Here is a 25,529-nt window from a genome sequence, read left to right on the forward strand (position 1 = left end):
ACTTTGATCAGGTTTGTCGAGTGGTTCACTGTCGAATAGAAGACCAGTTGTTGTTGTTTATCTGAAGAATGGAATTGGTAGAAGAATGTCCTTGGCCCTACAGAAGATTAAGAGGAGACCTCAGGGCAGCTCAGTTAATAATAGACCATATTGTCTATACATACATTAATTTACATTGTCTTTCTATACTATGCAACGTGTTCATATTGGTAAAATCTATTTATTTTCAGCAATTGAAGCCAGGCAGACACTGATCAAAGCCCGTATTTGGGAGGGTTCCCTTTCAAAAGGAAATGCCTCATAAAATTGTATCTTATTCTTTCACCATTCTTCCCACTTCAAGAAGTGCGTCGTCCGAGTCTCTCAAAATAAGGGTTTCACTCCTCACCGTCCTACAAAGACAGGATACGTTCAAACTATTCACATCTCATTCCAGCTTCAACTGTTTCAAACAGTTCAAAAATAAAAGCTGTCCCTTCCCTTTTGCATATAAACCACCTCCAAATGGTTGATTCACTTGTTTTAGTTGTGATGCTTCTAATCCCGACAACACGTATGCACCTTCAGATGTTTTATTTGGATTAGCTGCCACGCCCCTCCCTTTCCCTTGACCAAAAAACGCTGTCGTTTGCCCTTCAATGTGACAGCGTCTCATCGCAGCAGTTCCTATCGTGTGTTTCTCTACCACCGATACACTCAAGACCACAGCGGTCAGTCCACGCCGCCAGGATTCCCGCCACTGCGGACACACCGAGGTGAGCTACGACACTTGGTGGTGCGTGCGGTGAGCTGGCCTCTTCTCAACGCCGCTCCACCCCTCCGGTTGCATGAGGATGCTGCGTCCTGCAGCTTTTTGTCTAGTTCCCCTTTCCAGTCTCTTGGGGCACGTGGCAAGCTTTTGCGTGACTGAAGTACAGCTCTGACCGCATGCAGGCTACATTGGAAGCTGTGCCACTGGCCACCACGGGGTGAAACATATATATATAGAGAGAGAGAGAGAGACATAAACATCTCTTTATAAAGGAAAATAGGGGGGAAACAAACAACGTCTTTCCTTCCACCTTGGAAGAAGGTGTCTCTTTTAAGTCTCTTTTCCTCCCCCCCACGACTGCCTCTCAGTCGGGGCCCAGGTACTCTGTGTTCTCGACCAATGGGATGTGTCCGTTGGCGTGGGTCTTGAAGGTGGGCGTGAAGTCCTGCTGGTAGTCGGGGTTGTCCATGCTGTTCTGCTGCCGGTGCTTCTGCCCAGGGCGCAGCGGCCCCTTGGGGCTCGGCGAAAGGACTGCGGCCGGGGCCTGCGGGCGGGGATGACCCCGGGGGGCCGGGGCCTGGGGGGGGCGGCGGACCTCGTTGAGGTACTCGGGCCCCTGGGCGCCCTCCTTGAAGCAGTTGAGGTACTCGGTCTCGGTGTCGTCGGAGGAGGAGGAGGAGGAGACGGGGGGCCGGAGGCTGCGGGGGGGCCCGGGCTGCTGGTAGTTGGGGTTCATCACGTCCGACACGCCGTTCTGGTTCATGTAGTCTGGAGGGAGGCGCACAAGACACATGGTCAACACACACACACACACACACACACACACACACTCAGCGACTCATGCAGGGAGGGGGAGATACACGTCACACGGTAAGCACACACACTCTTAACACAGTGGAGAGGAATACATTTAAAGTAATTGTTGAGTAGTTATTATTATGGATATATTAGCTAGTATCGGTGAAACTCTGTTTGCTGTGGTTTATGTCCTTATCAGGACACAAACACTTCAAAATAGTTTTATTAAATATTCTTAGGACACCGAAATGGAATTTCTGACCAATGCCAGACCAATGACATCACCACCACTCTTTGGCAATTACGGTATACAGAATATGTTCAAGCCACATCTGCTGACAACTAGATATATGGTAAGAATATCAAAACAAGGGTTGGTTAGGGATGGGCAGGATCACACTATTATAATAACTTCCTCGATGATCTCTTTCTTTCTTGAGGTTTCTTTCATAGTAAACCTCGTTCAGTGCTCCTTTTAAAAGCCTCTGTGAACTCGCCTGGAGCGGGCTGGAAGTCCTGGTCCAGGAACTTGTCTGTGGGGTCAGGGATATAACGTAGGACCAGGCTGCCCTCTCTGCCGGGGAAGCCATTCTGGAGCAAGAGAGAGAGACAGAGTTACGACCTGAAGCCATTCTGGAGCAAGAGAGAGAGACAGAGTTACGACCTGGGGACCTCAGACCTGAGATGCACCACGTTAACTAGACGAGATGGAAATATATACTTTGTTAACCAGACGGGAAATGTGACAGTCACGGAAGTAAGTACAAGACAGTAATACTTATTTAAAAGACATTAATATCAGACATTATTCCCAGTATTTGGAGAAGCTAGAGTGCTAGAGTGCTTGGAGTTTTTCTTATGAGTGTCACCATGTAGCACCACTTACCACGAAGCCGTTTCTGCTGTGACACGTCCCGATGCTGCTGTTGAGGCTCTGCAACACAAATCAGAAACATTCATTACCCATCAGGCACCTGGGGCCAGTACCATTAGGGCTCAGGCTCAGCAGTGACCCGGGTTCGAGTCCTACCCGTGATCATTTGCTGCTTCTCCTCCCCTCTCTCTCTCCCATACCTTCCTGTCGAACTGACTATCTTCATGAATAAAGCACACAAATAAATAAAACAACATCAGGCACCAGTGCATCCCCTTAGCCCAGAGGAATAGATTGTTTCACATACAACTCAGGAGAATACGGTATGTTTTTTTGTGCACAACTTCTTCGTTAAAATTCTCATTAGAATTGTGACTCTAATGAGTTTGAATATCTTTCTCACTAGACGACTAGAATGAGAATAGCTCTGTCCACTTTCAATAGACTACATATGTTTTATGTCTTGGGGACTAGAAAAAAAAACAGCAAATGAATGTAATGTTGTCGCAAGTGAAACCGAAGCAAGGATATCTGCCCGGTGACAATATGCACGTGGAATGTGATTGGGTCCATCTGGATTTGATTGGCTCTTACGAAAGTGACTAAAGCTTGCCAGCTGTGTGGTCTCTGGAGCAACAGGGGCGGAAGCGTGATCCCATGAATGGTTGAAATGCTGAAGTCTGCCGGGCTGCACACGTTACCGCCATCACTACACAACTTATCTCTTTCCCCGGTAGAGGAAGTGAGTTGATTAGATTTGGACGTAAAATAGTCAATAAATATTTGACATTGTTTCATGCATAGTAACTTCCCCGCGTTCCTTCTTACTCTGTCACGACCTAACCCAGGCCAAACCAAAAAGTCTGCTTTCATTTAATGGCGTCTCTGAGCCCACCTCGGCTCACCCTGGTCCGTTTAACAACAGCCTTCCGCCGATTTCAAGGAACTAATCGCTCAACAGACGAGAGCCCGGCTCCAGACGCTGAGCCGTTCGCTCTCACGGCCCAGCGTGAGAGCTTCCAGGCCCCCCGCTGCCCAGCGGCATTATGGGAAAGAGGGAAGAATCTCGCTCTGCTCAGGCTGTCGGCGCGTCCCTGGAAGGATCTCTCCCGGGCCAACCCAACGCCCGGCCGGCCTAGCGCCGAGGGGATTTCTCCGTGTTGTTGTTACTGTAAGCCCTCTGTATTTTCCACTCACTGAAACCGACCGTGTCATGCATAATACGCATCAACAATGATGCTACGGAAAACCGACTTCATGAAAACAGATAGGAGCGAGGCCGCCCCCTCTCGGGACCTCTTGAGAGACGTGTTGGGCCGTCTGTGAAGGCCATCAAAGCTGAGAGCTCTGTATGGGCTAAGCAGGCGTTCAGCGACCGGGGGGGGGGGGGCTACATATACACACTGGCCTTGACTGAACTGGAGGACCCAGAGTAAATGACTTCTCCTCATTTTGTCCACCCCCGCCCCCCCCAGGCCTCCCTCTCTCGCCCCCACACACCCCTGCCTCCCGTGTTAATCATAAGGGCACCTGGGAGGAAACGTAGAAGAAAAGTGGGGTGGGGGGAACAAAAAAGAGGTAAAGAGTAGGAGGTTGAATGGAAGACAGGATGGATGAAGAAGAAGGAAAAGAAGAAGTGGGTGGGGGAAGGGGGGGGGTCCCTTGGGTGATGGGGTCAACAGAACGTGGACCAGAAACCTGGGTCGTTTGGGGTTCAGGCCAGGTAACGACAGGCTGGAGAGATATTCAAGCCCAGCCAATTAGATTCACTCTTGTGGCTATCACGTACGCCCTATTTGATTTCACGGTCTCTGCAGATAGAGCTGCTAGCCATCAAGCATCAAGTCCAAGGTGTTTTGGTTCAATGATGCCAAAACAGAGTTTGAGTGTGTTTCCATCTGTCTTTGGGATCAAGTGAATTATATGCAGAATGTGCATTTCACAGAGCTCATGATTAAAAATCCATCTCATGCAACCATAACGTACAGAGGAAAAACAAAGGGGTTTATTTTCGCCCGTGTTTCAAGGAGACGCTGATGAGCGAGCAGTTGAACTCTTGTTTGTGTGCAGACAGGAGCTGGCGTGAATCTGGCCCATTCATCTTAAGCGGCTGACGTACGCCAGCTCCACACGAGACTGCAGCAAGTCAAGGTTTGCAGCAAGCCGCTTTGGATAAAAGACTCTCAGGCTAAATGACTTAAATAAATATAAATGTCATGGCCACGGCGGATCAGGGCGGCAGTGTTGGACCATATGCGTGAACATGTTTCTTTCTCTTTCATTGTTTTAAAAGCTATTATTGAACAGCAGACCCGGTCATGTTCCTTGCTGTGCACCTAGGAATTCCCCAAATCAGAGTCGCGACCCCAATTTGCCGTCCCATTATGGTCTGTTGCACCAGAAAGGTTTCGTTTTCCTTCAGTCAACGATATTCCCCCCCTCATTTGGAAATGGAAGGCTTTTTTTCTTCTCTATGATTGTGATGGAAGACAGAACACGTGTGACAGCTTGACTTGTACAGGTCCAGAATAGGCCTGAAGCCTCTTCTGCTAACCCTCTTGCCTGACACACAGAAAGACAGTTAAAAACACAGACAGACACACACACACACACACACACACACACACACACACACACACACACACACACACACACACACACACACACACACACACACACACACACATACAGACAGACAGTTAGAGACACATACAGACAAACAGTCAGACACACACACAGACAGACAGACAGACAGACAGACAGACAGACAGAAACACAGTCTTTAAGGCAGACACACACACAGACAGACAGACAGAAACATAGGGAGAAAGCCAGTAACACATACAGACCGACAGGCAGTCAGACAGACACAAAACCAGACAGACAGGTAGGCAGAGAGACAGGCAGGACGACAGAAAAGACAGACGGGCGGAACAACAGAACAGAGAGACAGAGAGGCGGACAGACAGACAGGCAGAACAACAGAACAGGCAGGCAGACAGGGGGGTGGAGCCTACCAGGGAGTGCAACAGGGGGGTGCGTGAGGTGCTGGGGCTGGTGAAGAAGCCCTGCTGGGGCAGCAGGTACTCGTCTGCGTCCACCGCGTCGTCCATCTCCTCGCCGCTGATCAGGCTGCGGTATAAGCGGCCTTCCGTGGGGCTTGGCAAGTGCATTCTGTCGTCGCCCTGGAAACGGAAACAAACAAACACCAAAAACTGTTAGGCCCAAAGAACACACGAGCGCAAAATCTGTTTCATAGGGAAACTCAATCATGTTGTTTTACCGGAGCAAAACGACACGGAGAGGGAATGTAACGTGGTCTGTGTTTTATTTTTGCTAGTTTAGGACTAAAGGCGTCTATTTTGGGCTATGGTCGCCATGTGCTTTGGGCTTTACACTGAAGGTTGGCACACTGTATGGAAAGGGGTCTTTCTCACTTTGCATAGCAAGTGGCAGGATGTGCTGGCTAGGCTGTTTGACTCCCAGCCGGAAGGTTTCTGTGTTGGCTCACCCATTGTCCACAGCCCAGTCCACCCTGCTCCTTGGTGACTTGTATCTGAATTCACTTCGTAAGTCTCTTCGGCAGGAGCAACGTGTCAGCTTTAAACTGTTTATTTCTCTTTGGATGAAACCGTAAAAAATGTGTTTGAATTTCGATTTTATAAGCGAGATAATGCGTGCCTCAGTACAGTATGCTGGCACAGTTAACATGACATTATTGTCATGTTTTGACCACTAGTTGGCGCCAGCGAGATGTGATTTCCACAGCCCCATAAACACACAACATTCTGCATTGTCGAGATTACAAAGATGGATGTGTTTATTTATTTTACCTTATCAAGAGCATTGAGGGACAACAACAAACAACACAAGCTAAGGTTATGGCGTCCGCCAGTTTTAATACGTTACTGATTACCAGCCTTGTTGGTATTGAAAGCATGTGAGGTGCGAGAGTGTACCTGAATGACAAGGTAACGCGAGGGATCCCGTGCCATCTTGGAGAACTCTGACATGAGTTCCCGGAAACGCGGTCGGCTGTCTGCATCAATCATCCAGCCTGAGCAGAGACACCGACAGATTTTATCAAGGACATCCCGCTTCCTGGGTGATGTGGGAAACCATGCAATCCCATAGCTGATCATTCCCAGCACAGCATAATTAATAGCACGCTGTGACTGTGAACTATATTAGTGGTACTTGACATTTACTTAGGCTTTGAGTCATAAAATCAGTAGCTTTCATTCTTTCGTTCATTCATTCTGCTGCGTACATTTGACCATGATCATGTAGACGTCTATGGTGCAAATGGGGGGCTGGGGTAGACGCTCTCCTTTCTCCAGGACCCCGGCGATTTCACTGGCGGGAATGCCGTCGTAGGGCTTCGTCCCGAACGTCATGAGCTCCCAAACGGTCACACCTAGAAGCAGGGCACAGCTGAGCTTCACATACAATGATGTGCGCACCCTAAACGTTACAGCGTCGCCAGAATAGAGACTCTGTGCCAGAGCTGTGCTCGTGTTTTCCCAAGAAGATGACCAAACAAAAAAACAACAAATCACAGTTAGATTTAGCAACAGGATGCACGCTTGCAGAATATCGCACAGCATCTGAACACATTGGCCCCGTGCCCTGTAGCAGTGGGAGTTAGCAGGATGCGTAGAAGAGTTTGCAGAGGAAGAGGGGAGAGAGGAGGAGGGGGGGGGGGGGGGGGGGGGGCGGTAGAGAGAGAGTCTCTGTCACTCCTGCCAGGCCCTGCTGATGGGTTCGCCTTATTGAGCGGAAGGCCTGATCAAACCCTAGAGACCGTTGTGGGGGCTGACCCGCAGAAAGGAACAGCGTGTGCTTCACGTGTGTGTGCGTTTGCGCTGCATGTGTGTTATATGATATGTCGTTCTATTGTCTGCATGTGTGTGTTAAGTGTGTGACTCTGTGTGTAGTATGATGCGGGCTTGTGTGTGTGCGGGTTGGTGTGCTGCATGTGTGTTATGTGATATGTGTGTGTATTGTTTGCATATGTGTGTCAAGTGTGTGTCTGTGTGTGTTATATGATGCAGGTTTTTTTTGTGTGTGTGTGTGTGTGTGTTATATGATATGTGTGTGTAATGTTTGCATGCATGTGCGTCTCTTTATAATATATGAGTCTGTGTGTGTCTGTGTGTGTGTATGTGGGGCCGGGGGAGTGTGTATGTGCGTGTGCGCATATGTCCCTGAACTTGATAAATGTTTTCTGGCGTGTGCTGCCTGGAGCAACTATTTTTTTGTTATAATATTTATAATATTGTCCATCTGAGGCTCGTTTCTGCGTAGGCTTTTAGTAGCCCTCTTGAAACCTTTGATACCTACGAGACCTTTACTCCGTTCCCAAATTTGACAACTGCACAAAAACAATATTGTATTTTGCAAAGTAATAAGTGAAGTAGCATTGACGTTACACATTTTCCAAATGTCATTCTTTGTTACCCAAGACTTCAGCATCTGTGCTGTTTAAACACTACTCAAAACACACATCACGTACACATGAACCAACGGTAGCCTCGGTTCAGACACGCTTTGAAGATGCCCATCAATCTCGCAGCTACGTTTTTTTCCTGCAGTACAGCAAACATGAGCGGGGATGCGTTGCATAGCGCCTACCGTAGCTCCATACATCACTCTGATGCGTGTAGGTCCTGTTCAGAATGGATTCCAGCGCCATCCACTTTATAGGGACCTGCGGAGAGGGAAGACCATCACTCACTGAGAATAAGCCTCGCTGGCCAGTGTTTTAGAAAGGGAAAGCCGGTCTGACGTGGAGGAAAGAGATTGCCGTAGCTGCGCATGTCAAGAGATTACTAGAAGAAGATAAAGGCGGCGAGAGTGAGAGAGATGTTTGGAAGTGTCTTGCCTGAAAGCGAACAAGCAATAAATCTCAGCCCTGCGGTAAGTGGAGATACCCATTTATAACACAATCAAACGTGTCATTATGACTTTTTTTTCCAAAGACAAAGTGCGTACAGTCCCTAACAGTATGTTTTCAATTCTAAAACATATTCCTGCATGTGTCATCCTCCACCTCCCCAGCATCAACACCACCTGTTCTGTTCCTGCTCAACGTTAAAGAGGGCGATACGGGTGTAGACGGGGCGGGGACCCACCTTCCCCCCGTCCGCGTGGTACTCCTTCTCGTCGGCGTTGAGGAGCTTCGCCAGGCCGAAGTCGGTGATCTTGACGTGCTGCGGCGTCTTCACCAGGACGTTGCGCGCGGCCAGGTCTCGATGCACCAGGTGGCGCTCCTCTAGGTAGTTCATCCCCTGGGCGGGCCGCGTGGGATGGGTGGAGAGGAGGAGACAGGGAACAGCGTTTCCTTATAGCTGGTGTTTGGATTAGGCCGCACTGAGCCACAGTGCGGTTTATAAAAACGTTTGTTGTAGCAACATTGTAGGCTCAGTTATCGAGTTCAACTTTTTTTTAACTTAATTTTATGAAGCCTTAAACTCAATTTAACTTAAACTCAAACTCAACAAGACTTAAATCAACGTAAAGCTAGATCCATAAAACGTACTTTGAGAATGTACACCATATTCTTTTACATTTAGACACAAATGGGACAGCAGGACAGACACATAGCAGCATTGAAACGATCTCCATTAAAGAGCACATAAACAAACATCATTACAAACGTGTCCCAACCCCATGATCTCTCCTACCTTGGCGATCTGAACACACCAGTTGAGCAGGTACTGTGAGCCGATGTGGTCCTTGTTCTCCTTCACGTAATCCAGCAGGCAGCCGTAGTGCATGAGCTGAGTGACCAGCTGCGCCGTGGAGGTCAGGCATATCCCCAGCAGACGGCACACATGGGGGTGGTCCACGCTGGCCATCACGTACGCCTCCTGCATGGACACACATTTAAATGCTTTTATTTGGATCCAAATTTACAAAGAAGGAGAAAAAAATCCAAACATTTTGGGAAGAAATATTGATAGTGTAACAGGTTCGAAGCGTACATGCCTTTACAAGACCTACATGATAAGTTGATGAGATATTACACCGAACACTTATGGAAAAAGGAAACTTCTTTGTCTCCAGATTTGCATACTACCTATGGTGGCTGAAACAGAGCAAAATGTTGCCAATCTTTTGGCTTCCTTCTTATGCAATCCCCGCAACCGCAGTCCTCTAATTTTTTTGTGGATATGACCTAAGCTTCGAAGATTAAAGATATAACACACACACACAAAATATTGTAATATGATGTATATGAAGACAACAAACTGGGTGAAGTCTTCCATCCGGAGAGGCTGAGGTGTGGCACAGCAGGCCGTGGTAAGACCTCTGGACCTGGGTTACCATGCCTTTATGTTTAATCGATTTATGGGATAAATGTAATAGATAACACCCAGTAATCAATCCCTGAGTAAACTTTGCATTTAATATGTTTGCCTATATCTTCTATTCGGCAAGGTTTGATGTTACTCTAAGGTGAAGTCTACTGTTAATATTTAATATGGACTATTTTGTGTCTTGTGTTTTTTCTGTAATATACATTTATTTTTTTCGTATTTCGTATTTTATCGTATTACGGAGGGGGAATATATTACTGTTATTGATGTTGCAATTGTTAAGGATTACAAGATGCCAACCAATTTAATTGTCAGAACAAGTAACAATGATGACTAAAGACAATAATATGCTAGTATTCCATCCACGTAGGCAAGTAGCCTTTTAGCGACCGGTTAGATTCCGACCTGTGGAATGCCATGACAAACATAATTCTTTCTCTCTTTCACTCCCCTTCATCTTCCGGTCCGTTCAGGCGCAAAATGGGCATAAGAAAATATGTAAAAAAGATCCAAACCATCACATACATGCTACTACATGCTATAAAAGGTTTTATTGCCAGTTAAGATGTGATTTGGTTCAGAACACGTCATCTGTGTGTGTGTCTGTGTCTCAAGTGGGGAGACTGATTCATCCAAAAGATTTACAACTGGAGCTGCTTCTGTCAACAAATATGCAGGCTACTGCGGCGTATCCGGACATACAGGTTATATGGAGGCTGCTCACGCTAAAGGCCTAAAAACGCTAGCATTTTGGCCATCCGGACTTACCGCCAGGGAAATTCCCTACTGGCTCTAGAGAGGCCCAGAGCACACCCCCAACGCCGCGAGGAGTTAATACACAAAACAAATATAAACAGGACAGATTTGATTTTATAGGGCAGTATACCTAGTTGTTACATGAGTAGTAGTAATCTATATATAGAGAGTGAGGAGGTCAGCCAAATTCTTCCAAGTCGTCCTTGTCCTCAAATTAAAAGGCCGAGAGGACGTCTGGTGTCCGCCTCACCAGATGTGGAGTGTCTAAGGAACACGACCGCAGAGGCCTCAGTGCTTGAGATGCACTTTAGGTATACTGTAGGAAACCACGAGTACACAGAGCTGGTTTGTTGTTTTGTGTTGTTGTTTTTTTTGGATGGCAACAGAGCCGCCGGCATCACCGCCAGACCTACATTAGCAGCTCCCAGACCCAACTCCTCCGACACACATTCATCGTGTTTCCTGCGTCTCTCCAGCAGGGCGTACTGCTGTAGAACTGGATACCTCACCTTCACCTAATGTCGTGAGATCATCACCGGACGCGTGTGGTGCTCATTAGGAGCAGACGTGACGCCGGCATTTGAATCGAGGCGAGAACTACAGCAGTGTGTTGTAGTACATTGGGATATATTCCTAAAGTGTGGTCAACGTAATCTAAGTATTCCACGTGTTGGCTTAAATAGCTTAAAGACATTTGAACGTTTAGCATACATTGATTTTAAATATAAGTGCAAGTAGATGGGTGAAATACGTAGAGAGGACATGTATTTTTATCACACTGACCAATGTGACAGGGAACCCATAGTGGAATGATTGATAGGACCATTAAAAGCCATACACCTACATCCATGATCTCCTTGTTTGCCTTGGGTGACGTGGCCTCTCTTAAGACCTTGATGGCAACAGGGATCTTCACGTCCTCCCCTTCTGGAACCCAAAGGCCCTGTGTGGACAAGAAACCTGTTTAGGATAAACCATCAGGCTACTTCCAAAGCTGTGGATACGTCCACACCACAGACTACATGTATATATTCAAATATAAACATGTCACGGGCATCGCAAGTACATAAACGAAGACATGTGCACCGGCCTGCTAAGTGTGTGCATTGACAAGTTGAAACGTGTAATCGTCGACACTTAAACACAGGACATGGGCACTCATGCAAACACACTAGCGCAGGCACACACATACATAACCACACACACACACACACACACACACACACACACGCACACACACGTGCAAGCCCCGCTAAGAGCAAGCATGATCTGCTATAGGAAGATGGCCAGCAGATGTGGATGTTACGCATGCATTCTACTCCCGAGTCACGCAGCACACACACACACACACACACACACACACACACACACACACACACACACACACACACACACACACACACACACACACACACACACACACACACACACACACACACACACACACACACACACACACACACACACACTCCCACGTGCACATGCCGCTAAGAGCCAGCATGTTCTGCTTAAGAAAGACGCACAGCAGATGTGGACGTTACGCATGCCTTTCACTCCCGAGTCCCGCCGAGCTCTCTCACTAGTGCACCCACATACACACACAGGGGCCCCTCCGGTACCTTGTAGACGGTGCCGAAGGCCCCGGAGCCCAGCACCCTGATCTTCTTGAACTCGGTCTCCTTGAGGATCCTCAGCAGGGCCTGGTTGGGTGCCTCCCCGCTGGGCGTCAGTGGCTCCACCAGCTGAAGAGTCAACCGGACAGACCCATGAATACACGATCCATGCGTTAGAAAGGACTTAAAGGTTGGATCAGGGATGTTGGGGGACGTCACTTGTTGGTATTTGAAGCGAGATCCCAGACAAACAGAGCCAGATCGCCCCTCCCTCCCACGTTTCGTGCATCCGGTAAAAACGATCATGAACGCAGCGCAAAACCCCACAACACCAACCCCTTGTCGGTGATTGGTTGGATTACTATTTATTTTTGTTTTGAGTGGTTGGTAGTACCATTTGTTTATGTGTACGATCTCGGAGCATAGGCTGCCTAACAGAGAAGCGTTTTTTTGACGGCCTGCTTTTGGGGCGGGCAGCTAGCGGATTGTGAGGAAACATCAGATGAATGTGATCATTTATGTTTCGGATCGCTGATGCAACCTTTAAGACCAGCGGTTACCCTGTCCATTCATCATGGAACTCCCTTCGGGGATTGTTTTCTTAGCTTAAATACCCGTGATTATATTCAAATGTATAGATGTATGAATGAATCAGTAACATTTCATAAAGAGTAACACATACTCTTATATTCTATGTCACAAAATTTGTAATTTACAACTTCTGAGGGTGAACCCACTCTCCCCTAACAGGTTACCTCTCTCTCCTGGAGGATTCTCCGCGTGGTCCGCTTTCTCTTGATGTGGCGTCGCCGTAGCAACACAAAGACGGACAGCGCCGCGACCACCACGGCCAGGAGGCCTCCGACCACGCCGGCTGCGATTATGGACAGCCCTGATTGGCTGAGAGGACAATAACACATCATCAATTAGAAATTTTTATATTTGAGATATTACTGATGTTAATATTCAACGTGAACATTTATCTTTACTCTGACAGGCAACAAACACAACACTTTGTAAAATAATTGTGTTTCCAGTTTCTTTATCTCTTTGCCAGTCTGGTTTGTCAACAGATCTGTCGAGAATAGCAGTGAATTGATGACTGATCCATATCTATTGTCCTCTTCTTGGAATCAACTGTCAGTTCAACAGAAATGAGCTGCGCCTCAAGCATAGACTAACACATTCTAGGTGTAATCTGCGTGCCCTGAACTGTGCCCTGAATGGCAAAGGAATCCTGTCGGATTACTTGGCTTACCGTTTGGGTAGACAGCCATTCCGTCCAGGGGCATAGCATCTATCAGCAAATAAAAAGCAGAGTGTATCAAACACAGATCAATATTAATAAAACACATTTTCAAATGGATTAAATCAGGGTAAAATGTTGAATCGTAACAAAGACAGGATGACAGGTACACACATAACGGCTATTATATACAAACACAAACATTGAAGGGAATAACACTTTAAACTAAGTCATTTGAAGTGACTTAATGGCGAGCCATCTGTCTAAGAGTATAGTGAACCCTGCAACACAAAGTTTTTGTTTCGCCTTGTGCTCTAATCTTTGCAAGGAGTGTCAGTGCACCCACACAGAGGGTAATGTGTAGGTGATTTGTTCTAATTAACTATGTATGCGTCACGTCTAAAGTCATAATGTTTTTATGCTACTTGCAATCAGGCAATCAGCTGACGATGTAGGTAATTTATTATAGACACTAGCTAGGATCTCCTGCATAGTTGTGTATGCATTGCTGTGTATTGTGTGTCAATGTGTATTGTTTCACCATGAGCTCTGGAATTCAGACAGCAGGCAGACAAAATTAAACGTGTCTGTGTGTCTGTGTTTGTGTGGTTAAGGGAGGGGGGGGGGCATGGTTAGGCGGGGGGGGGACTTCCGAAACATCAAAGTGCCACTCAGCCAAGACTTTCACTTTCACTTTCCGGCTATCGCAGTATCGCTATGCAACCACTAGATCAACTCTTTGGTTTTTACTGTATTTCTCTTCAGGTTATTATACTCTTTCATGCCAACGTATTTATATTAAACGTAGAATAACATAAACCTTAAGCATAGAGCCCCCCAGCACCAAGACACAACGCAAACACAATCTACCTTTCTCTCTACATATCTACCTGCAAGGTCTTTGCCTCTGCACTCAATAATTTAAATGAAAATTCTATCAAACTAAATAAACCATTTAAGAAATTCAAAATATTAATTCAGTGTAAGAACGATAAGTAAATTAAAAATATTGATAACGAGAAATGTTCTACTTGGACGTATATTGCATAATATATTGCATACCGCTGCCTTGAGCGGGTCTACACATTACCCCACAGGACAACACTACTGTTGTGCTAATACAATGGTACTTTTGTGTATGCAACGGCAGGGGATAATCTAAACCCATTAAAAGAACAGTGAAGAGCCCTGAAGATGTGCACTCTCTGCAGTACAATAAAAGCATTGGCACTAGACTAAACTGTGCTTTCAAAGTGATCAGAGGAGATTCAGTGAGATAAACTCAAGCACACAGGAGAGACACTGTATAACTCCCAGCCCCTGTTCTGATGTAACTACCTAATGCTTTGAATCGTAGGAGACTTGGGTTGAAAAACACGCACACATACCTGCAGACACGCACATCTAAGCACACACAAAAACACATACAAACACACACACACAAGCATCCATTTGTATATGCACATGTAAACATGTACACACGTGAAAAGAACAACACATGAAAAATGGACACACACCCACATGCTCAAGCACACACAAGAACACACACTGGTACACACACACAGACACACACACACACACACACACACACACACACACACACACACACACCACACACACACACACACCACACCACACACACACACACACACACACACACACACACACACACACACACACACACACACACACACACACACACACACACACACACACTGTTCCTTGTCTAGTGACAGAGATGACATGTACACAGCACAGCTCCATTATTGTTATTATTATGTTGAGCTGTGAGCTACAGCACCTTAGCACATAATTCCCTCACCGACCATACATCTTGTCAACAACAAGGCCAAGTAAGCAGCTTATTCAGCAACGGGGAAATAAAACACTGCCTGGTGCCAAAGGAGACCAAGCTAGGGCACCGATCCCCACGATTGCTTCCTCCACACAAACCCAATTAAATCCAGGGACACATCCACAAGGTGTCTGCGTAACAGGGTTACACCTTATTGGAAGGATTGAGGGTGTGCTGAAGAGGGGGAATCAGGGGGGTAATGCACTCACCCCTGGGTACAGTTTTCGTGGCACAGCTGGCAGATCTTCCTGTGGTCTGCGTACTTCCAGATGCGCCTCTCGTCCTTCCCCGGCAAGTCCTGGGGACAACGGGACACGCAGAACAGGCCGTCCTGGAGGTGGGCACACTTGGTGCAGTTTCCAGGACCCTGGATGTGAGAAGTAGAGATGATGAAGACGGAGAAGAAGAATAAGAGGATGATGAAGACGATGAGGAAGACAATGAAGAAGAAGATGAAGATGAAGAAGACAAAGAAGAAGACAATGAAGACGAAGATGAAGGTAAATAACAAAGCATCAATAGTCGGCTCCTCCCAGAGAAGCTGTAGTCGTGGTGTAGCTCAGTGTTCATTTTGTTTCGTTAAACTCTACGGAGTACAGTTTGAAGGCCTGTTCATTCGTCAATGATTCTCAATCCCAAGGGGGCTTTACCTCGTTAAATAAAGGTCAAATAAATAAAACGTTAATAGCAAAATGCATCAACATGCTGCTCCCAATTTCAAAAATATTTGACACACACAACACAAAAGAAACAAGCGGTTATTGAGGTCATGGCTGTACTGGGACGGTATGGTTGGGTTATAGAGGGCACACATACTGGAGCACTGCAGGACGCAGTTCCGTTGAGAGCTTGACATTCAGAGTGGCACTTCAAGCACGTTGAATTGACAACAGCTTCCCGTGGGTCTCTTTGGAAAAAGGAACAACAATAATATGATAAGTAATCTCGCCAACTCTAGCAAACGTTTGTCAAAAAAAAAAATAATGTAAAAGCCATGAACCCAATGTAAGGGCAGTAGTTAAATTGTAAGCATGAAATGATACAAGATTCAATGTTTGACAGACGTTGTCTAAGACAAACAGTCAATGAGTACGCCAGTTCTGAGGTTTGTCGGGTCAAGCTCGACAGCCGGGGGCCGTGTTATATATGAAAGAAAAGGGGGATGAGAGAATACCGAAAGCCAATTCTCCTTATCTTCAACAGGAAACAGTTGTCATGCTACCACTATTATTCAAGTAGTAAACTGAAAATGGACTCTTTAAGGAGTGAACCGCAGCATACGCAAATCTGACACACAGATCGGACGGTTTATTAGTCAGAAAATCAAGGATAAAGAAAAAACAACATGTTGGATCGGAAGGGGGGGTTGAGTAGAGTCAATAAGAGCGACCCTTCCACCTCCCCCTCCCCCTCCTCCTCCTGCTACCCCTCCTCCTCCCCCTCCTCTCACTCCTCCTCCTTCTCCTCCTAATCCTCAACCTCCTCCTCCTCCCCCTCCTAGTCCTCTTACTCCTCCTCCTCCTCCTCATCCTCCCCCTCCTCCCACTCCTCCCCCTTCTCCTCCTACTCCTCTTCCCCTCTCATCCTCCTCCTCCTCCACCTCCTCCCCCTTCCGCTTACCTCCTCCTCCTCTCCCTCCTCCCTCCTCCTCCTCCACTTCCTCCTCCTCCTCTTCCTTTTCCTCCTCCTCCTCCTCCTTTTCCTCCTCCTCCTCCTCCTCCTCCTCCTCTTCCTCCCACTCCTCCTCCTCCTCCTCCACCTCCTCAACCTCCTCCTCCTCCTCCTCCACCTCCTCCTCCTCCTCCTCTTCCTCTTCCTCCCACTCCTCAACCTCCTCCTCCTCCTCCTCCACCTCCTCAACCTCCTCCTCCTCCTCCTCCACCTCCTCCTCCTCCTCCTCCACCTCCTCCTCCTCCTCCTCTTCCTCTTCCTCCCACTCCTCAACCTCCTCCTCCACCTCCTCAACCTCCTCCTCCTCCACCTCCTCCTCCTCCACCTCCTCCTCCTCCTCCTCCTCCTACCCCTCCAGGATGTTGCAGGCGTCCACACAGCTCCCGTGGCGGGTGTAGTTCCGACAGGCGAAGCACATGTTGGCCCCCGGGCCCCAGCAGCCCTCCTCCGTGCACTTTACGTCGCAAATGTTGTTCTGCTGAGCTGCGGGAGCACAAGGCGGACCGACGATCAGAAAACAAGCACCGCCGATCAGAGAGGCATGGTAACTTCATTTATATTGAGAAGCACTCAAAGTGCTTCACATAGAAACATCGTCAGACATAAAATGATTATAGCTCACTGTTGTTAGGAATTGTATTTGGTCTGAATTGTTTTTATTGAAGTCACATTTCTCTCACATTTCCCGTGATTTGAACGGGGTTTTGAACCAGTTTGTGACTGTTTTGAAAAGTGTCATATAGATAAAGTTTGAAAGACATTTATTTTTATATCATAACATAATAAAAGGGGATGAATTCAACGTACTACAGTTGGCTGTGGCTAGGTTTTCTTCCACTTTGGCGGTCTGCTTGTTTGACTTGAAGAGCCTCTTCCAGTGGCCCACGAGGGTGTAGCACAGGTTCGGGTTTTTGGAGATTTCCACGTCTCCGTCGCTGATCTCTTTCAGGGAGCGGAGGCCCAGGTGAGAGATGCCCACCTTGGCGATCACCAGGCTACGGCTCATCCTGTAACATGCAGAGAACAAGGGAATGGAGGCAGGACGTGAATGAACGGGCGGTGCTGAGAAAGGATCCCGTTGGATGACGCGATGATCTGCGTTCATTCCTCAGGAATGTGATTCAGTGGGGGGGGGGGGGGGGGGGGGGGGGGGGGTAGGGGGGTGCCCTACCGCTTGGTCCGCCCCCTGATGATCTCCAGGTTCTCAAAGGGGCTGAGTGATGTCATGTTCTCTGGCCACGTTTGGATCCATAAAAACCCTGAGAGGTGGTGTGTGGAAAAACACAAACGATCACAAGGCAGGAATCAACCGGCAGCTACAGATGACTAAGGGAAGGACAGCCAAATAACAGAGCAGGCGGTTGCTAAGGTGAGGTTGAGGTATACCGGTATTACGAACCCTTACCGGTGATTTCTCTCACTGTTTTGAACACATTGAGCTGAGCAGGGTCCATTTTGGGTGTTTTGGTGAATTTATCGCTAAAAAAAACAACAACATACACATCTTTAGTGATCGACTATCCGGCCACAACTGTGTGTTTCCAGCACAACGCGTTAATGGGAGTTGCTGTTATTTCTGATATCCAATCTCGAACCCTCACCCATAAATAGACGTGTGGATGAACTGGATGTTGCCATTGATCTTGGTGCAGTTTCTGAAAGAGTCGATGTTGGAGGCGTTGATGGAGATGATGTGATCAAGATTTCCCACCCCGAGTCCATTGCACACTGTAAACGTACACACGGGCACACGCACACACACACACACACACACACACACACACACACACACACACACACACACACACACACACACACACACACACACACACACACACACACACACACACACACACACACACAGTTAAAACAAAAAAAAAAGACATGAAACACATTGAACCCTCATGCAATATCTTTATAGACCACAACTCTCATATCTTTATAGACCACAAGGGCAACCTGAAGTTCAATACACTTGCTTGAGAGATTCCAGGTGTGGCAGCTCACATAACACCACGAGGAGCACAACGATGAGCTCCGTCAATGTTATTGTAAAGACATCATGGAAAATAAATGGAGCGCATTTATAAAGCGCTTTTCAAACCAGTGGCTATTGGAAATGCTTTCCAATTATTGCCTAACATTCACCCACACATTCACACACCGAAGGCGGTGTCAACCATGCAAGGCGACAGCCATTCCCGTCTGGAGCAGTTAGGGTGAGGTGTCTTGCTCAGGGACACCGCGACACACAGCTAGGAGGAACCGGGGATCGGAATAGCAACCTTCCGGTTACTAGTCAACCTACTGTACCACCTGAGTCACTCCCGCCCCGTTCCCCTCCTCACCTTTCGGACAAGGTCCGTCACACTTGGTGCACTTCCGGACCCCTCCCTCGTCCACCTCGTAGGTGTTGCCGGTGCAGGTGCGCACGCACGATCCGTGGTCAGTCACCACAAAGTTATCTGAGGACCCATATGGTGAAGACTATTAACACACCAAAACAGAAGCTGTTGGTCTCGCGCATCCATACAGCACTGACCGACTGACTGGACTCCATGACATTCTGTGTCATAATTGCACACAAGGGAACAGTGTGTTCGAAACAGTTATAAAGAGATGCAGTTGTTTCATTAACACGTTCCCCAAAACTCAATCATTTTCTTATCCCGGCTAGAAGGGTTTATCATTAAACTCGGTAGGAGACAGCCTACTGAATGTTTAACAGGCGGAGAGCAATCCTAAACGCAATTCAAATAGAGGGTGATTCACAGACTTATACGTGATGTATTTCCTTTTAGCAAAAGGAATATTTATGTTGACCTTGGCTATCGAGGACTAAGGCAACATCAAAGTTCACGGTTTCCTGTGCCAGATATACATGTTGTGTTAACCAGCAGCCATTGGAGGACATTTTCTATGTCAAGATTATATGATCTATTAGGTATAGCATGTATAATCATTGCATTGGGTTTGGCCTAAACAAAACCCTAAGGTTGAACTAAAGGCAGGGTAGGCAGTCAGTGGAGCTTACGGGGGCAATTCTTGACACAGGTGGCCCCAAAGTTGTACTTCCCGTTGGGGTTGGGCACCAGTTCTTGGAGGTTGGGCTCGTAGGTCAGGAGGCCCGGACACGAGTCCTTGCAGGTCCCGTCGTCCTGGAAGTGCAAGCAAGCCTGGGAGGTGGGGGGATCATAACAGAGTCCATCACTAATAATAACACAGCATTCCTCTCTGGAGACCTCACAGCCGTACCGAGAGCAGGAACAGAGTCCCTCACGCAGGCCAATGTCAAATAAACCCCCCCCTCACATCAGAAGACCTTCCGCCCGGGAAACGCTCAACTCTATTTGTTTCTGATCAGAATAAAAACAATTAAAAAAACGGCTTGCTGGGATCTTAGGGAGCGTCACACATGTGATCCCTGTGTTCCACCAGTGTGCCGGCCTCACCAGACAGTCGGTGGCCTTGGGCCCGGTGCAGCCCGCAGCGCAGTGGTCGTTGCAGCAGTTGCTGGGGGAGGTCCCGTTGCACCTCCGGGTGCACTGCTGCGCGCAGTTCAACTTGGTCACTGGAAGAGGAGGACACACAACCCTGCTGATTTGCAGGAGTAACGGTGTGTGTGTGTGTGTGTGTGTCTGTGTGTGTGTGTGTGTGTGTGCACTATTTTGCATATTTGATCATATTACAACTTGTATTCAAAGAGATTTGCGCTCAATTTGCATTGGGTCAAGTGAAGGAACCACTCACGGATCTGACAGTGGTCAGGACCAGGGGCCCAACAGGAGCCGTTATAGCAGCTGGAGTGGCACTTTTTACCTGCACAAGCAGAGAGAGAGTTGAAGTCATTCTAAAGAGCGAGTTCCATACATACTGTTCCCATGTGTGTGATGTGATGGAGCCCTCACAGTTCTTGTTCTTGCTGGCCGCGGGCAGCACCATCCTGGGCTTGTTGTCGTAGTTCACGATGTCCTTCCACTGGATCGTCTCCATGTTGCACAGCTGGTTGCTGGCGAAGTGCACGCCTCCCTTGAGGATTTCTTCCGGGACAAAACGGGGCAGAAAAGAGAGAGAAGCGTGGGTTAGGTCGGTGCTCTGACACCAAGCGGAGAGGTTGAGGGTTTGATCCCCAACCCTTCCAGTTACCAATCTGTAGGCATTCTGGAGCAGTATGCCCCAATAGGACCTGCTTCTGTATGAGATTAGTTTATCGATCGAAAGTCTGAGTTCACTGTAGGTTTGCCTTGGAAAAAACTCAAAGAGCTTATAAATCATAAAATAGTATAAAGAATTATACACTTTAAATAAACTGTACATTGAGTCATTTTCGTTTTTTGTTTTTCTTTAAAAAAAACGTTGATGCATAAAATAATCTCAATCACATACAGTACTTTAGAGTAGAGAGAGAGAGAAGGGCGGGGGTAATATAGAGTAGAGAGAGAGAGAAGGGCGGGGGTAGAATAGAGTAGAGAGAGAGACAGAGTGAGAGAGAGAGGGGAACCCACCCTTGAGGCTGATCAGGGGCAGCTCCTGGGTGCCCACGCCCTGTGGGCCGATGGTCTTGTTGAAGTTAAGCAGCACGGCTAGCGCGTAGCTGCCCTCGTACAGCGAGTGGCCCCGGATGATGCGCAGGTTGTCCAGGGGGATTCGTTTCGCCGTGTTCAGGGCGATGAGCACGTAGCCCCCCACCTCCTGAATGGACTGGAGCACAGAGGGGAGGGACATGAGTCAGGACTCTCTTTGGCCGGTTCACTTTGTCCCTCTTATATGTTTATTGCATCAAATGGAGGTATCCAACCCAAGAGAAGGTCATTTGCGGGAGTGTGTAAAGCTGTGTAAAGAGGGGATTTTAATAGGTGTATTTCCACAGAAGCCCCTAAAACGCACCATTCTATACAGATTTGAGCCAGCCTGCCATCAGATTTGTTACCATTAATCTCAACAAATCGACGAATGAGGGTTATGTTGGTGTGTTCATGGTATTTTTTTTCTATCATTCCCACTGCTTATAAGCAGGTTAGTGTAGAGAGGAGGGGGTTCCCACTCCCTGGGTTCGTTCCCTTCGTGTCCACCAGTACGCGTCCTCAGGCCAGATGTCCGACCCCCTTTCCCGCTCATCAACCACTTAACACGCGTCAGAGTTCACTGGAAATGGTTTCGGATGAAAGTGTGAATGTGTGTGCTATCACATCACAGCCTTGGGTTTCCCAGCCTTGGCCTTCACACCCGCGTCGACTGAAGTCGGGTGGGGATCCGACGACGTGTGAGGTCATGTGTTATGAACCACTGTGCAAAAAAAACCTCTGTTGCTAGGGGAGCCGTTCGGGAAAAGGCCTCCCTCTTAAATCATCAGCCCCCCGAAACGAGAGGGGAACCAGGGGCAGGAAACCCTAGGGGGTGTCCCCCGACCCACAGCCAGCCGCTCACGCCCCGTCAAGACCACCAAAGAGGCTCGGAGTGGAACGGAGAAGGAATAAACCGTTCAACAGCTGTGGTGTGGTGGCGTGTATAGGAGTGTGTGTCCGTATGCGTTGATGTGACAGTAATGGTGATTTACGCTGGCGTTCATGGCGAGTGTACCCTAAGCGGTCCCGCCATGCCCGGCCCGCTGGTGAAGCCCAGCGGAGTAAGGACTAACACGCAGCTCCTCTCGCCGCCTAGAGGGGGCCACGGGAAGGAAACGCAGAAAGACCCGGACCCATTCGAAGTCTACAGGAAGAAATGCGATTCTCCTAATCCAAAGCAGATCGTTTTTTTCATCCTCGTTCCGATAGGATCTCACCGACTAGTGCCTTTTAAAAATGGACAGTTTTAGTTGGTAAACATTTTTCTCAAGGGTTGAATATCAATGAGTTTTGGCCGTTGACTATTGCCGGGCGACGGGCGTCCACCATGGAAAGAAGATCTACAACCCCCCAGCGGTCATGTGTGAACCAATGGAGCAGAATCCCGGACGCCACGCCCCATGTGGCGTCTACCTATACCGTACCCGTAGGAAGGACAGGTCGTGGTGCTCCTCCATGTACGTGACCTCCAGGTTCTCCAGCACCACGTTGCAGTTGCTGTACGTCTTCACCATGTTCACGTAGTGGTCGTCCCTGGAGCCCAGCAGGTTGAACTTGTTGGTGATGCCCTGGCACACTGCGAGGAAACAACACACAAACCCCGCATTATAACCACGTCACAGAGGGGGGAGGAGGGGGCAGGGTAGTCTCTGGTTGTCAGCCCAAATATTCTGGGGTCGAACCACTATGTCCGCGGCCTACCCGTATCCTTGAGGAAGGTACTGAACCCAAACTTGATCATTGATGGCATTAACCCTCTGCCACATAGTTAATCATAAAATATCTGGAGAGATCCGTCATGCATGTCATGTGTATGAGTCACATATATCACAGCAACATATTCATGACAAATGCCTCGGTATGGGTAACCTACTTGGCAATAATTCACATTCTGATGCTGATATGCCAAGATAACACGCAGCCTTTCCTAATAGGAAATGGCTTGCAGCGTTTATGTAACACACTGGCTAGAGAGGAGTGTGTATGAGTGTGTGTGTGTGTGTGTGTGTGTGTGTGTGTGTGTGTGTGTGTGTGTGTGTGTGTGTGTGTGTGTGTGTGTGTGTGTGTGTGTGTGTGTGTGTGTGTATGTGTGTGTGTGTGTGTGTGTGTGTGTGTGTGTGTGTGTGTGTGTGTGTGTGTGAGTGAGTGTGTGTGAGTGTGCGATTGGTCTGCACAGTCATTACTTGGCCCACTCTCAGTGGGAAATATCTGATCTGGGTTGCATCTGAAGTGAACTGGAGGGACCGGGCAGATCCCAGCACTGCGGTACACACTGGCTCATGAGTCAAAGGGAGCAGGACGTGTTAGTCCTGGCAGCCGGCTGGATCTTTCCGCGGTTCATCCCAGATTCCATAAGCATCGTCAGCTTCCCAGGGAACGACGTGACTGTTCTTTTAAACATTCATAACACGTTGATATTTAATTAAGAATTTCACTGATTCCCTTCTAGTAATTGTTAATTAGCCTGGCTGATGAAACCCCTTTAGGGTTTTATCTGACTAATATAAGTTTTAGAAGGGTAAGTTATTGATAGTTATTCACCACTGCTTCAACCTGGCAATTGATCCCTGAACTTTCTCTGGCTTGATACTGGCAATAACAAAGCAGCCATTGATCAACATAGGCGAGTTGGACACGCCTACGTCTGATAAAATTGCCTATCAGGCATTACACAACACACTATATTTGGATAAGAAGGTCAGTACTAGTGATAAGGCCAATACACAAGAGGATCATTCACAATGTAAAGGAAACCTTTACAGTGAATGTGCTAAGGTTCTGTGTGTGTGTGTGTGCATGTTGGTGTTTGTGTGTCTGCGTGTGTGCATGCGTTTGCGTGTGTGTGTGTGTGTGTGTGTGTGTGTGTGTGTGTGTGCGTGTGTGCATGCATGTGTGTGCGTGTAGCTGCGCGTGTATGTGACTAATTGGAAAAACTATAGTTTTTAACTTTGTCCCTCCTAGCTGGTCAGACAGGTTCTGACTGGCACTTGAGAAGGAGGCCTGGATTGAGCTGTCTATAGTCTAAGTTCTTATTGTATCCCGTCATTTAGAACCCACACACATACACACATGCTGACATGGGCTACACACGCTTACGTACACATACACACCGTGCGTACGACTGGTGTTCTTCAAAAAAGATGAATGCATGCAGTTAAGTATAGATGAGAGCATGTCTGGTATTAAGCAGGATATCATAGTCCTTGCTTGGAAAGATCACCGTAGGCCTACAGTTCACGGCACGCATTCCAAAACGTGTCTGCACTCGACAGCGAGTTGAACTCAACTCGCAACGATGGGCACACGCCTCATGCGGTTACTTTTTATTTGATGTGCGAGCTATTAAGTATTTTCCCCCCAAAATCCAAGACAACACCAAGATGGCGGATCACTTCGTTCACCCTAACACCAGATGTCCGTCCGCCAGGGGAGGACTGCCCATCTGGCATACCGGGCATCGTCCCGGTGGGCCGTTGACCCAATGTGGGCCGGTCCGGTCCGCTATGTTTGGTTTATTCCCTCCAATAGGGCCGGCCAATGGGCTACAGAGGGCTAGTGAACATATACACTTGTTCACTAAGTGTCACTAGGCCTACCCTGTCACAAAAAGGCTACATGGCGACATATACTTGTCAGTACACAGATACTGAGTGTAGCTGGCTGGCTGCGGACGAGGAAGTAGGGCAATATATATATATTGCCCTAAATATAACCATAAATAGAGAATTGAATTTTATTTTATCTATAGCAGTGTGAAAAAGTCTAAGACATGAATTACAGGTCTGAATAGATATGCATTCTCTTATTATGTGCACATGTATACCGGTACATACATACACGTTCTCTATAAAAATTCTCTATTTATGGTTTCATAATGATTGAGTCACCGTTAAAAGAAATGACTTTCAGCTCTAATGCTGCTACTGTCTGTAATATGTTTCTATTTAGATTATTTGTCAGGATATTTTGTTATCATTGCCCGAGTCTGGTTTTAACTAATGCTGGGCTTGCTCCAAAAGATTTTCACAGTCACAGACTAAAAACCGCAAGAGAGAATTTAGCGTTGGATCAAGTGAGA

General features: G+C 47.6%; 1 protein-coding gene across 1 annotated transcript; it reads right to left on the bottom strand.

Annotated features, from left to right (window-relative positions):
* Positions 1–134: 134 nt before the first annotated feature.
* On the bottom strand, positions 135–23,061 carry egfra (epidermal growth factor receptor a (erythroblastic leukemia viral (v-erb-b) oncogene homolog, avian)). The gene is made up of 27 exons (XM_060059309.1): positions 22,876–23,061; positions 21,392–21,587; positions 20,795–20,926; positions 20,637–20,705; positions 20,339–20,457; positions 19,921–20,062; positions 19,235–19,351; positions 18,488–18,614; positions 18,292–18,365; positions 18,058–18,145; positions 17,694–17,893; positions 17,237–17,369; positions 16,032–16,122; positions 15,425–15,582; positions 13,373–13,411; positions 12,870–13,014; positions 12,121–12,243; positions 11,346–11,444; positions 9,110–9,295; positions 8,558–8,713; positions 8,058–8,133; positions 6,694–6,840; positions 6,383–6,480; positions 5,441–5,608; positions 2,436–2,483; positions 2,047–2,140; positions 135–1,519 (listed from the first exon to the last, which is right to left on the bottom strand). Exons 1-27 carry the CDS (start codon positions 22,963–22,965, stop codon positions 1,116–1,118), a joined length of 3,519 nt encoding a protein of 1,172 aa, XP_059915292.1. The 5' UTR covers positions 22,966–23,061; the 3' UTR covers positions 135–1,115.
* Between the last annotated feature and the right edge of the window lie 2,468 nt (positions 23,062–25,529).

The sequence above is a fragment of the Gadus macrocephalus genome, chromosome 8, assembly GCF_031168955.1.
Source record: "Gadus macrocephalus chromosome 8, ASM3116895v1".
NCBI lineage: Eukaryota > Metazoa > Chordata > Actinopteri > Gadiformes > Gadidae > Gadus > Gadus macrocephalus.